This window comes from Pelobates fuscus, chromosome 8 (genome assembly GCF_036172605.1).
Source record: "Pelobates fuscus isolate aPelFus1 chromosome 8, aPelFus1.pri, whole genome shotgun sequence".
NCBI classification, from domain to species: domain Eukaryota; kingdom Metazoa; phylum Chordata; class Amphibia; order Anura; family Pelobatidae; genus Pelobates; species Pelobates fuscus.
Genome location: NC_086324.1, coordinates 170,696,925 through 170,712,351, shown reverse-complemented (window position 1 = coordinate 170,712,351; position 15,427 = coordinate 170,696,925). Strand labels below are relative to the sequence as shown.

Below are 15,427 nucleotides of genomic sequence, written 5' to 3'. Positions count from 1 at the left end.
CTTAATAGCTGAGTTGTAAAAATTAACGAGTTGGAGTATAATATTATATTTGGCTATTTTTTTTTAATTTGCATTTCCTCTGTCAATTCTCAGTTTAGTGAATAAACCTCTTCGAATATTCGACATAAATAATTTTTTTAACCATTTAATAGAAAGCAGAAGGCGTCTTAACAGTGTGACAAAGTAACTAAATACAATGCATTTTACAAGCTTTTATCATGTCACCATATAAATAAAGCAGGAAAGCCAACCTCTTTGCATTTCAGGATATTTCAGAGAGTCTGGTTTTTGAGCATTTATTAACATTAACAGTGAAGATTCAAAGCCACACATTAGGTGGAAATAACAGAGAATATTAACTCATAGTAAAGGGTTTATTCACTAAAATCCAATTTGTAGCAAATTGAAATTTGAAATGGTTCGGATAAATTGTCATATTCAGGTATGGTCACATTTTGTATGCAATTCAAAGGTATGCAATTCAATCGAATTTGGAGTTTTGTGATTAACGGTGAAAATGTCACCTCTGATCTCCAAAAACGTATTACAAGAGAGAGAAATTAAAATATCATAATTTTAAGTGTTAAACAGTTCCTTCAAGAGAAGGCTTATATGCATCATCAGTAGAATCTGTTTAAACCTTGGAGATCGCAGGTTCGAATCCTGGCAGGGTTGACTCAGCCCTTCATCCTTCTGAGGTAGATAAAATGAGTACCATTAAATTGGGTAATTGTAATAACCCCTGGATGTTGGGCTAAGGTAACATCCCCAGGACGTACTTGGAAACCAGAGTAATCTGAACGTGCCTTTCCTGGTTAAATACTTTGCTATTATTATAATCCATGACAAAATGCACTATAAATTGGAAGAATACTTCTCAAGAGAAGAAATAGCCTAAAGCTACCTAAAGCCTCTAAAATATTACACCAAATAAATAAAAAAGAAGAATTCTAGGTTAGATTTAAATGGTCGGAGACTGGTAAAATGCTCTGAATTAAATATCACAGACTGGTTAAAGGGACTCTCCAGTGCCAGGAAAACAATCCGTTTTACTGGCACTGCAGGATCCCTCTCCCTCCCACCCCCCAATCCCCGGTTACTGAAGGGGTAAAAACCCTTTCAGTCACTTACCTCAGGCAGCGACATGTCAAGCTACAAAAAGCTTTTGTAGATAACTTTTAAAAGCTTAAAATAATTAAATGCGATTGACTCAAATCTGGATGCAAAATCAGCCTTATTACATCTATCCATTCAAAAATCAGACAAGGAGAATTATCTAATTTTAACTCATTTCTTAATTGCAACAAAAATAATTATCACTAGAAGTTGGAAATCACCAGCACCATTTTATTGGATGCAGTTGAGAAAACAAATATTATATCAATTAAACAATGGAGATGGGTCTCAAATGGATAAGTAAAACAGCTATGAATATAGATTGGTACATGAGAACTATATAAAAAGAATAGAAATGATATGAGGGAAAGAATGATATAGCCCCTGACAGAATTCTTGAATATGGATGTATTATTGGTTTTGTGTAATAGCTTATGTTGTGTAGAGTCTGTGTATATCTATTTTGGAATAAGTGTAATATATGTTTTTTTGAATGTGAAAGAAAAAAAACGAATAAAAAATATTTTTAAAAAAATGATATCATGATTATGGGAATATTCCCATTTTTATAGTGCATTACTACAGTGCAGGAAATTCCTCCCAGCTGATTGTTTCTACTGTGTATATAAATATAGTTTTGTTGGGAGGGTTTTTCTGCAGGTTGTGAAAGTTTATTTTACCATCTTTCTTTTTTTTTTTTTCATTCAATTAAAGGAACATGCATCATTTTGAGACAACTGTCTCTTTAAAAAGCTTTAGCTTTGAATGAGACCGTTGCTTTACTCTACAAACGAAAAAAAGCAGGTAAATACGATTTATTTATCGTTTTACATTTACTGCTTCTTCTTTCTTATGATTTCCACACCCACTCCAGGTGGGACACTGATCTAACCAATCAGTGCCCTATCCCAAAGAATGCTGGAAAAGTGTATTGCCCATGCCAGACAGATTTACACATATGTGAGCGAGAAGATCTCTTCACCTTACAACAGCCTGACAGGGGAGAAAAGAGGGAGTCTGATCCGGGTGATTCATGCAGAGCAAGCTCAGGTGTTGGGTTTCTCTGAAATGGGCAAGTAATGGGGAGGGCTGGGGGGTTAAACAAACTCTTGGAGCTTAGAGGCATGCACAACAATGCAATCTGACCAGGGCCGGTGCAAGGATTTTTGGCTACACAGGCGCAGATGAATTTATGTGCCCCCTTGCTCTGGCGCCCTAAGGTGGCCGCCTGCGCTGCCTTATGGAAGCGCCGGCCTGAATCTAACCAAGTTTCTAGTCAGTTTAAAAAAAAAAACATTTATTATATACTTCTCAAAAGGTTTTCTTGCTTTATTTTGGTTTATATGTTTGTTTAACAGTGTTTCCTTGCTGGTTTAAAAACAATTGTCAAGTGATGCAACATCATTACCTCAGAACACATTTGAAAACTAGCAACATTGAAAAGAATACTCTAAGCACCATAACCACTACACTGTGTCAGAAGCTCGTTGTCACAATTCAGTATTTGTTCTTATTTTAGTGTGAAATCAAGAAATTAAGAAACAATGGATTCTTCCTTAGCGTCACTGACTATAAACAGACTGAGGTGGAAACTGATCAACGTGTTTGAAGAAAATACAGACAGTTTGTCGAATTATCTGCAGTCTTTAAACCCTATGTGCCTGCAAGACAGTGCTATAATCAATAGGGGTGAACACCCACACAAAATAGATACTTTACTTAACCGTTTACTTGAGCAAGGAGAACCCGCCTGTGAGAATTTCCTCAGATATCTGAAAGACATGGAACCCAACATTCCAGGGTTACACAGCATCATAGAATGTCTACCAGAAAGTAAGTAATGTCTGTAAATATGTACACTATGAGGTGTCACCCTCAGATTATCACCACCACCTAAATACGTGATTTATCCTCATAATATTTACATATTGTTACACATTGTCCATCATAAGAATTAATGTTTAGAGTTTTTTTTGCTTTTTATTTGTAGTAACTGGCTTCAAGAGCCGCATACTTAACCCTTGCAATGCTGAGTGGTTTTTAGCTGTTAGTGCTTTCCAGTAATTAAATAATCGTCCTGTAAATTCACTTGATAAATAGCAAGTCTATTTATTTACTGCATTTGCCTGGATGCCAAATGGTGTGCATTTCGAGTGAATCTGTAAACAGTAAATATGATAATAGTAAAGTCTAGAAGAAATCTAATAAAAAAAATGATTTATATTTTCTCCTTATGTACACATAACATATATGAACAGCATATTTGATTTACAGCTTATGCTGCATCCTCTTTTATTCCATAACATCCATTGGGAGAGAACAAAAATGACAAAATATTATCAATCAAAATTACATATACAGTAGATACAGTCATGAGAGAAAGAAAGTAAACACTCTTTGAGTTCTATGGCATTGTTAGGTTCTCAAGGTATCTGGGTCTTCACCCTAAAGCAAACAGTTATGCACTCCTTCTTAGGTTCCTGCTGCCTGGATGGTAAGTTGCAGAGTTTTGTCCATATCTATCGGTGACACTGTACCCTGCTATTCACACAGGAGCAAGGCAGCAGTAGGTAGCAAGACCCTGCGAGCACCCAAGTCCTGCTTCTCTTGACTTTTATATGACTATAAGTAGTCCCTTCACAAGCTTGGATCCACTGAGGTGTGGGGTGAGGGTCATGATCGGCCATATTTATGGAGGGACATTCAGGACCAAATGTTAGTCATCTATGTTGAATGTACTCTAAAGCAGCAAGCTGCCCACCAATAGGATTGGAGTACTCCTGAAGCTTCTTATCAGTGGACAGCTTTGTTTTTAAAGATCAGCTGCCAGATAAATTCCAGTGGCCACAGACAATATTAGGGACAGACCATCAGTGGGAAAGGAGGCAAGGGGGAACTTGGGGAAGTAATGTCTTACAGTAATGATAACAGCAGGCACCCCTGTCTTGGCGGTGGCAGCTCTCATCCTCTTTACACGTCATTTTCCTGCTAGCTACCACTAACAGTGAAGGACAGGGCTTGCCCAAGACATTGTGCTGCCTGGGTCCAAGGATTAAATGCTTCCCTCACACACCAAAAGCACGCCAACATCCATTTTTTTATGCAGTGTGTGCAGTGAATGCAATGTCTGTTTGTGTAGTGGACGCAGCGTGCGTAATGAATGCATTGTGTGTGTTTATTGTATGCAGTGTGTGCAGTTCATCTCTTATTTTTTCATGTGGATCTCTTTAAGATTTATTCCGGAGTGATTGCATACTATTTGTTTTTTGTGAAATTAGTCTATCGCACATAGAGCCAATCACTCTTTTGCATCCCCAGCAAATGTTGGAATTAGAATTTAGTTTTTTATGTAACCTAGTTGGAACCATCTACCACCTTCATAAACTCCTATAATGAAGTTCTACAAGGTTGATACAATGCACATTCTTCTTAAGTAACAGAATGCTCTGCAACCAATTCTCTTGAGAAAAAAAGATTTATTAAGATCAATCTCCCATTATAACACAGACGATATATGTAGTCTTGATTAGACTGTCTCATGTCATATGCTAGACATGGCTTTGTTTCAAGTTAAATATTAGGGACTACTGAAAATAAAATAAAACAAGTAATGCAAATGATTATAACTATAAACATTAATCAGACTAGCTGGGTGATATACCAATGGTATGGCCAGTGAACCTGTAACCCACCGAAAATGGAAGACAAAAACTGTCTCTACCACCACACACATTGGGAATGTAGTGAAGAACGGAAACCATGCTGGGATAAGTGGGTTTAACAAGGCACCATAGGTGCATAATGGTATACCTAAAGGTAAAGCAAAAATGCATTAACAGACAGGCTGGCAAAGGGTAGAACAAATAAAAACAGGAGATTATTGGGTAGGTAACAGGTAAAAGTGTTCATCCAATTTCACAGTTTGGCCACTTTTGGAAGCCTGTCATACATCCACATGGCTTGGCACCAATATGCTGGCTGTCACCCCATTCGGAAGCTGTAGAATGCTGAAGTCTATTTGAGCCGGTGTAGTAGAAGCTGGCAGCCTCACTTCTCCAAGCCCAGGCTCTTTTGGAAACAACCACCAAAAGTATGTTTGCCTCTGTGAGAGTTCCACTTTGTGAGAGATCTTCTCTAGGTCGTGAACTGTGGTCTAGAACTTCTTCCTTCTGAGTTCCCAGCCAGGAAGGAGAGCTACAGGCAAAGAAAGTGCCCATAACCGGCATTTCAGCAGACAAGGTTAGCTGGGGTTTTTGGCTCAAGATTCAGAGCCAGAATTGTGCACAGATGGCCTGAAATTTTGCTGAGAAGGTTTCTTCCCACCTTCGTTCTGTTTCCAGGATGCAAGGTGTGGTGAAGCAGTTTAGGCAACCATCTTGATTCTTCCATGATGTTTCAGAGTTTGCAAGTGTATGGGGTAGATTTCAAGTGGTAGGAAAGGCTTCGTTAGTGGGGACCGGGATAACCCCCACCGGTCCAGGGAGGGGCTGGGGGGCAGCAGGCTCAAAACAGAAGCAGAGTTTGGCTCTCGTCAGGCCTGGAGATTGCCTGTTTCACCCATCTGCAGAGGTAACCCATGGTTATTCCTATCACACAGAGGTGCCAAGCCCAACTAGACTGGACCCACTGTCGCTAGAGGTCACTTGCTGGGTTGGGCATTCGAATTGAGCTGTATTAGGTGTCAGCCCGTCGGAGCTACAGGAAAGTGTGTCCAGCCATCTTGGCAGTCAGGCCTTGCCCCCTGGTTCTGAGACTTTTATCCAAACATTTTTCCAGAGTTTTGCATTCAATAAGGTTTCAACCTCTAATTAGATTTTTAACTCTTGGATAAGAGAAGATTTCCCCAGAAGGAAGATCACATTTTGTTAGATATCTGTGAAAGGTAGAATGGCGTTTTTTTTTTTATTATACCTGAAATTTTCTTTATGTTACACTTTCAAGCAGCCTTTCAAATTTTAATGAGGATCTGTAAAACCTCTAATAAGGGCAAACCTATCTTTTTATTATTTGTAAATAAGTTTGATTAGTTGTTTCTTTGTGTTAGCGTTGATTGTACTCTCTCAGTGGTCACAGCATTTAATTATTAATTAATTTTATTTTTCTATTCACGGACACATCGGAGAGCAGTGCATTTTGTTGCTCTATAATTCTGTAATGAAATGGTTAATGTGATGGCCTGACTGTGTTCTTTTTTTCTGCTTTTCACAGTTTTTACATATTTATAACAACAATGAACACTAGTTATGTCTCCAGCATAGTGCAAAGCCTGCACTTACATTAATCACTTACACTAAGAAAGTAACTATGCTGGCTGAGTTATGCTCAGATGCAATCCAAGTAGTGATTGTAAATATCAAGTATCTTTAACCCCTTAAGGACCAAACTTCTGGAATAAAAGGGAACCATGACATGTCACACATGTCATGTGTCCTTAAGGGGTTAAAGGGACACTATATTCACCAAAACAATTTAGCTGAACAAAGCAGTTTTTGTGTGTAGATCATGCCTCTGAAGTTTTTACTGCTCAATTTTCTGCCATTTTGGAGTTAAATCACTTTTGTTTCTGTTTATGCAGCCCTAGCCACACCTCCCCTGGCTGTGACTGACACAGTCAGCATTAAAAAAAAATGGGTTAATTTTTAATTAGATTTAACTTAGTTCAAAAGTTTCTATCCCCTGCTCTGTAAATGTAAATTTAATGACATATAGGAAATGTCCCCATGCTCTAGCAAGATATAAACAGAGCAGGAGGTATGAAATTCTAAATTAAACAGAATTTGAAGTAAAGAAAGCGAAAACATTAGATGACTCTTTACAGGAAGTTTTTAGGAAGGCTGTGTAATTCACATGTAAGAAGGTGTAACTAGCGTGCAGAAACAAAGTAATTTAACTCCTAAATGGCAGAGTATTGAGTGGGTGTGATCTGTACACCAAAACTGCTTCATTAAGCCAACGTTGTTTTGGTAGCTATAGCGTGCCTTTAAAATGACTTACAAGCATAATTCAATGTAGTATCAGTACAGTTAAAGGAGCACTATAGGGTCAGAATCACAAACATGTATTCCTATAGGGTTAAAAACACCATCTGACCACCCTGGTCTCCTCATGCCTCTCTAAATATAGTATAATCTTACCTGTATTCAAGTCTGCAGTTGCTTACTTAGTCCCTGTTTCCTTTAGACCTGTCTACTGCCTGCTAACATCAGCAGAAGTGTTAGCCTGATCCAATCACAATACTTCCCCATAGGATTTGCTGAGACTGACAAAGAGGCAGAGCCAGCACAATTCAAACACAGCCCTGGCCAATCAGCATCTCCTCATAGAGATGAATTGAATCAATGAATCTATATGAGGAAAGTTAAGTGTCTGCATGCAGAGGGTGGAGACACTGAATGTCAGTCACACTGTGCAGCACTGCCCCAGGAAGCACCTCAAGCAGCCATCTGAGGAGTGGTCAGTTGAGTTATCACTAGGCTGTAATGTAAACACTGCATTTTCTCTGAAAAGACAGTGTACAGCAAAAAGCCTGAAGGGAATGATTCTACTCACCAGAACAAAGGCAATAAGCTGTAGTTGTTCTGGTGACTACAGTGTCCCTTTAACACCACTTTTGGGCTTATTTACTAAAGGGATAATTTTTAGGAACGCAAAATAAATTCAACGTGAATTTCAAATTTAAGACCAAAGTATTTAAACTGGAAACATTTTCCAAGTCAGCATTGCTTTCAGTTCGACAATTTTGGTCTTAAAGGGACACTGTAGGCACCCACACCACTTCAGTTCATTTAAGTACTCTGGATGCTGTGTCCCTATTACACTTAGTGCTGCAATTTAAAACGTTGCAGTTCCAGAGAACTGCAATGTTTACATTGCATCTCTAAGTCTGCCCTCAGTGGCTGTCTTCCAGAATCCAAACAGATATTTGGTACATTATCTGATGTTGGAGGTCCTCATGCTCTGCATGAGGACCTCCAGCATCAGATTTTCCCCACTGGAAAAAACATTGAATGCCAATGTGAGCGCGGCCATTGCTGCGCATGCGCATTAGGTCTCTCCTGCCGGCTAACATCGGCACTGGATTCAAGTTTTAGGTTTTAACCACTTCAGCCTCTTGGAAGGGAGGGGCGTGAGGGAGGGGGGCTCCTTAAAAAACCTAAAACAAACAAAATGGGTTTGTTTTCCTGGCACTATAGGATCCCTTTAACATTTAAATTCTTTAAAATTTTAATTCTTTACCAAAAACATTTTCACTTTATTAAATAAACCTAAAGAGTAAATTGAGCTGTATTTGAATTGTATATTTTATTTTATGACCACTTATTAAGTATAAGATGTTTATGGTTGTTAAATGACCACTATAGTGCCAGGAAAAAATACTTGTTTTCCTGGCTCTATAGGGTCCTTGGGTTCCTCCACCTTCTGGGCCCCGCTCCTGCCGGGCTCTAGGGGGAGGAAAGGGTTAATCCCTTACCTTTTTTTCAGCGTCGGGCTCCCTCAGCGCTGGGGAATCTCCTCCTCCTTTCCCTGTCATCGGCTGCGTGCGCGCACATTCAGCCAGTCTCATAGGAAAGCATTCTCAACTGCATTCTCAATGCTTTCCTATGGATGCTGGTGTCTTCTCACTGTGAAAATCACAGTGAGAAGCGCGGAAGCGCCTCTAGCGGTTGTCAATGTGATAGCTACTAGAGGCTGGATTAACCCATATGTAAACATAGCAGTTTCTCTGAACTGCTATGTTTACAGCAGAAAGGGTTAATCCTAGATGGACCTGGCACCCAGACCACTTCATTAAGCTGAAGTGGTCTGGTTGCCTATAGTGGTCCTTTAAGCAATTGCAGGACATACTGTTGAGTACTTACAGCAATTAAGGAAATTCGTTTATAATTTGTGTCCTCTAAATCTTAGTTGTTGAATATTTTATTTAAAGTATTCTTTAAATATTCATTTTCTTTTCAGATAGAGAAAAGACATTTGATAAAGTCTTGTTGGAGCTGAATATGAAAGACCGTATAAATGCAAAGATTTCTTTAAAGGACATCTTGAACATTGGGCAGGATAATTTAAAGGACTCTGGCCATCAGAATATACAAGATGTTCCCTGGCGGTTCCTAAGACAACTCTTGGCCTCAAATGTGAATGCCAGGAACACTCAATATGAAAAGTCAAATATGAAATCAAAAGTAGATACCAATGAAAAGCTTTATGATAATGATTCTGATGAAGATGATTTCTACCAGATGTTTATTGCAGCAAGTGATGCTGAAATTCAACTGTCATGCTATATCCACCCCCTGGATGTCCTGTGTGTTCTCCTGCATTGTTCAGATCATTTTTTACATCAGGACATTGTATCAAAACTGTCCGTGTGCCAGCTTGCTGTCCCTTTACTGCTCCCTGCTGGTGATGGCCAGCACTGCACCCTCATGTTATGGGCAATGAGAGATATTGTGAAGAGGTGGAAACCCCACTCATTAGCAGACAGTAAAGGGTCTATGGAAGGAAATGTGGTGAATATCCCCATGCCGACCTTCTCTTTTGTCAGACTGGGGAAAAACAAATTATCCAAATCTAAAATAATGAATCATATTCTCAGTCCAGCTCAGCATTATCATGACTTTTTCATACATAAGAACATGGATGGAGGGAATACTGAGAGGACAATATCTAATGGATTGGTGGAAATGTCCTGGTATTTTCCTTCTGGTAGTAAAAGTTCTGACATTTTCCCAGAGCCGATTGCAGTGACCAACCTACGAGGAGATCTGGAGTCTAACTGGACACAATTCATTTTCTTATCCCGGGTCTCATCAGCTGTGTTTATATTTACTGAGAGCGTCGGGGAGAGAGAATTTAGACTGTTATCAAACTGCTACAACAAAGACACAGAGTATTATTTCATCATCACTCTGAGTCCTGGGGAAGATGTAGAGATGAAAGAGACAATTCAGAACCTGAAAAAATTGAAAACCATACTAGAATTTGAAAATACTAATATGATAATAATAAAAAAAGAAGTCAATGATCCTACAATTGCAAACATCATTACATGCAGAATTATTCAATATTTAAACTGTTCTGCAAGAAAAATAACAATTGAAAATATGGAAAAACAGATCAGTGGACTAGGTATCTATGTATGTGAACATTCTACAGAGTGCTGTACAGCCAGAGAGCATGCTGGGAAAATAACTGAAGAGATAAAAAATGTTGTTCAGTATAAGAAGGAAACAATGTGTCTCCAGGGAGATCCCTGGAAACAAATATCTAAAATAGAAAAAGAGATGTGTAGAATGAAAAACCAAGGCTCAATGGATGTGGAAGAATACCGGTGTGAGCTTATATCCCAGCGAATGTCATTACAGGAGAAGCAATATGCACATGACCTTCCCAGCGGCATAACATTGTTTATTAATGCTATTATGACGTCATCTTATTCAGAAAAACATACATTTTTGAAGTGGATGAAGTTTAAGCTTGATGATCTTTCTAGAAAAAGTGTATCTGTTTTACAGGATGAATACAATTTAATGTGCAAGAAAACAACAAAAGAAAATAAGGAAGAGCTAAAAGAGCTAGATTGGAAAATATCAGAGAGCTCTTTGGGAATTGAACATTTCCTGCGTGAGATGTCACAGTTCTATGAGGCTGAATGTTCCATGTTTAAAGAAAAAAAAATTCAGAAAAAAATGAGAAAATTTACCAATCTCCCAGGAATGGCTGCTGATCTCCTGCTGGATGGGTTCCCATTGGAGCTGATTAATGGTGACAATTCCAATATTGCTTTGCAGTGGATAACTGATGTCCTGACTGAGCTGGACACCAAGACAGGAGGACAATGCAGAATGAGAGTGATCACCGTGCTGGGAGTTCAGAGTACGGGGAAATCCACCCTTCTGAACACCATGTTTGGTTTGCAGTTCCCGGTGGCCAGTGGGCGATGCACACGAGGGGCTTTTGTGACATTTATTGAAGTAAAAGAGAATGTTCGGGAGGAAATGGGCTGTGACTTTATTCTGGTGATTGACACGGAAGGTCTGAAAGCTCCTGAATTGGCTTCTCTGGAGGACAGTTATGAACATGACAATGAGCTGGCAACGCTAGTGGTTGGGCTGAGTGATATCACCATAATTAACATGGCCATGGAGAACACAGCAGAAATAACAGATATTTTGCAGATGGTTACTCATGCTTTTCTTAGGATTAATCAAATTGGGAAGAAACCCAACTGTCAGTTTGTACATCAGAACGCAAGTGCTGTGTCAGCAGATCAAACAACCCTACGAGATAAAAATAAACTTTTGGAACAGTTGGATGCGATGACTAAAACTGCAGCAAACATTGAAGCAAAAAGTGAAATTGCAGAATTTAGGGATGTGATCGACTATGATCTTGAGAAAGACAACTGGCACATTCCTGGCTTGTGGTATGGAGTCCTTCCAATGGCTTCAGTGAGCTCTGGCTACAGTGAGAAAGTGTCAGATTTGAAAAAGCATTTATTTGAATTAATCAAATCACGTAAAAATTTAACAAGTCCTCCTAACATCAAAGAATTTATTGAATGGATAAAAAGTTTGTGGAACGCAGTGAAACATGAGAAGTTTATCTTCAGTTTCAGGAACAGTCTGGTGGCCGAAGCTTATAACAAGTTGTCCATACAGTTCTCTCAATGGGAATGGGACTTTACCAAAGCCGTGCACAGCTGGGTGATTAACACAGAGACACGGATTAGAATTCAGTCAGCAGATACATTACAGACAGAAACATTTACATCTAGTTTGAACGAACTACACCAGATTCTGTATGAGGAAGAAAGGAAACTGTGTAAAACAGTAAAAGCATATTTTGAAAACAAAAATGAAAATGTGCAACTCATAGAAAAATACAAAGGAGATTTTATCCTGAGTACCCATTTCCTAAAAAATGAACTTGAAAGATATGCAATTAAAAAGTATGAAGAGGCGTTCAATATTCAGAAAGGGAAGTCTGAGGTACAGCGTATTGACAAGCTATGTCAGGAAGAGATTGAAAAGAAAGTACAAGAACTTTTGGAGACCTGCAAAATGAAAAAATGTCAGTTCAACGACACACAATTAAAAGAGGAATTTGAGACTATGTGGAAGAAGACAATCTCAAATTTACAGATTGAGACTCTGAAAAAGCACAATGTAACTAAATCAATTATATACCATCTACACCGTAATATGAGCAAAAAAGGGCCCACAATAAATGAAAAATTGCTAGGAATGAATACTTTAGAAGAAAATGGAGAAACATTTTTGCATCTGGATGGTAAACCCAAGGAGGGCCATTTGTCCTTACTAAACCACATTAAAAGTGAGCTTACTGAGAAACATCATGAAGGTGAAACGTCACAATTCCTTGATTCTCTAATAGATATGTGCGATAGTTATGTTGCACAGAAGGTCAAAACAGAACATACAAATTATCATGACACCTACTGTCAGGAATTGTTACACTTGATTGACAATAAACTTCACAATGAATATGGTAAGTGTCACATTACCTATTTACTTGAGTTAGACATCAAACTTTACCTCTTGGGAAGAGCTGCTCCAGCATTTCAGGAGATGCGTAAGAAATTTATCCAAGAAAACAAACCAAATATCAGCCTTGAAGAATTAAAACCTAGCTATTTATCAACATTTATCAGTATCTTCCAAGAAAAAGAGATAAGTCAACAGAAAGCAGAAGACTTTTGCAATTTCTGCTTGAAGCCAGCTTTAACTGAATACATTTACCGACATCTTGGGAAAGAAATTGTGGATGACCGTGTAAAAGGTTGTGACAATATTTTATTGAATAGCCGGTCCCGTTTTCATGCTGCTGTAATGGCAGATCTGTTGGAAAAGGACGAGTTTGGGCAATATGTTAAATATATTGAGTCATATAAAAGCTTTTTGGAAAACTGGTTGTTAAAATATCTATGTGACAAATATAGAGATTCTAATGTACTGCAAACATTACAAACACAAATGTTGAGTTCTATAGTTCTAAAAATAGAAAATGTTGTTAAAAATGAATCTTTGCTAAAAAGTAAAACTAGTCAAGCTTTTTTAGAGAATATTCGTAAGGAGTTAGAAAGTGAATTAATTATTTTACAAACTGATGTAATTAATTTTGGGAACAACTCAGATGTTTTCCAGTTTTCTGGTGACATTCAGAAATATTTGCCAGAAACAAAAGAACAAATCCTCTCAGAAGTGAATTGCCTGGATGTTCAATCCATTCTCTCCAAGGTCACATTGAATCCGGTGAATGAAATATTGCGGAAGGTGATCGGATGTGAGAAGCAGTGTCCGTTCTGTAAAGTCCCCTGTGAGGCCGGAGGTTCAGCTCACAAGGAGCACTTTGCATCCATTCACAGACCTCAAGGACTTGGAAGATACAGAGACTTAGAAACCAACATTTTAGTTAAATCCATATGCTCTACTAATGTTGCATCTGAAAGAATATTTCGCAATAATGATACAAAAGAGAAATTGCACCCATTCAAAGAATATCGTAAAATATATCCAGACTGGTCCATCCAACCTGACCCCAGCATTGAGTCCTCTGATTACTGGAGATATGTATTTGCAAAGTTTAATGAACAGTTTGCAGCAGAATTTGATGCCAAGCCGGCTAAAATGCCAGATGGATGGAAACAGTTAGACAAAGAAAAAGCTCTTGAAAGTCTTAAAGGACATTTAGCTCCATGAGCTTTCCTGAAGTTTGAATTTGTTGAAAATAATAACATATTAATCATTTTTGATTACATCTTAATGTGTTCCTATAGATACAATTTCAATTTATACATTGTGTTAACAGAACAATTAATAAATCTATATAATGCTATGCTCCCTTCAGTTCTCAGCAGTGGGGGCTGGGCCGATGGCTTAGGTTTATATGCTGAGAATTGAGAGGAAAGAGCAGGGGAAACTCATGCTGGGAGGTGCTCCTGCTTCGCATAACGTAAGGCTAATAGAAGAGAGGTGGCCACAAGATTAGGGGTGATATGTAGGAGAGGCCGAGATATGGGCTTTTAAATGAATTATTTTTACATTTTAATGTTTGTTTTTTTTTTGTTTTTTTTTACTATTTCCCTGCTACCTGCTAATTGACATTTTAACTCCAAATCCTGAAACAATCAACATGGTTTATACATTGGTCATTTCAGAGTTTGGAATTTCAGACGAATCCCAGATTGTCCAAAATTTTGACCAATCACGACTAGTCCAAAACCAAATGCAGACGTCTAATGGTAAGTCTTCCAGGTCCTGAGGCGGCAAAGCATATGCACACTATTGCATCACCACTACCATGTTTGGCTGTCGATATTATGGTGTTATTTTAAAATGCTTATGCCCTCCAAAATGTTACACATTTGACTTGTCTATCTGTGATGAAAGCTTCTGTGCCACAGCCTTCTGCAGAGGCCTCAGAGAAGCCTCTTGCCCAGAAACTATGAGCTTGGTCCCAAGAGTCCCTTAAATGGGCTGTTGTCCCTGTGGGTAAGGAGCCCTGGATGTTTGTTTTATTACAACAGAATCCCTGTGCCCAGAGACCCTTTGTCTGTTGTTTTATGTTGTGTTGTTATAAGTGCCCATATATTTCCCCTTATGATTTTGTCCTATGTTTTAAATTGAATGCATTGATTGTACAGGTTGTTTGTGCTTTTCCCCCTCACCCTTTTTCCTGTCCTGTTGTTTTTTCAGCAGGGCATTGTCTCATTGTTCCAGGGACACTTCCAGACCAATTCATATTGGTTGCCCTGTACCTCCTTTAAATCCCCCATGTGGTCCTCAGCTCTTGTTATTGTTTGTCCCCAACCTTCCTTGTAAAACAGTACTACATTCACACTATTGGGATAAAGCTGTCTAGTGTAATTGGTTACTATCCCAAGTCCATACTGCTATTGGCTGGCTTGGGAAATGTAGTGTAATTGCTTACTATCCCAAGTCCATATTGCTATTGGCTGGCTTGGGAAATGTAGTGTAATTGGTTACTATCCCAAGTCCATATTGCTATTGGGTTGGTTAGCCCCACTGTGCTGTTTGGGAGGGGGTTACGGTGGAGGACCTGGAGGAGAATCTGTGTTCCACTGAAACCATATTGTATGTAAATGAGGCTGTTGGGGCTATAAATAAATGTGCTGTTTTCAATAAAGAGAGTTGTTGTTTTAACCTTCACCAAGTGTTGTCTGGTGTTTGGAGGAAGAGCTACAATCAATGTGCTGCTGGAAAAAGCATTGCAAGAACTATAATCCCAGCAGCCCTGTCCAGGGGTAAAGGCCCTCAGTGATCCCAGTCAA

At 38.7% G+C, this 15,427-nt stretch overlaps 1 protein-coding gene across 1 annotated transcript; it reads left to right on the top strand.

The window, feature by feature from the left end:
• Positions 1-2,660: 2,660 nt before the first annotated feature.
• Positions 2,661-13,835, top strand: LOC134571363 (up-regulator of cell proliferation-like). The gene is made up of 2 exons (XM_063429564.1): positions 2,661-2,949; positions 9,073-13,835. Exons 1-2 carry the CDS (start codon positions 2,661-2,663, stop codon positions 13,833-13,835), a joined length of 5,052 nt encoding a protein of 1,683 aa, XP_063285634.1.
• Positions 13,836-15,427: the final 1,592 nt, after the last annotated feature.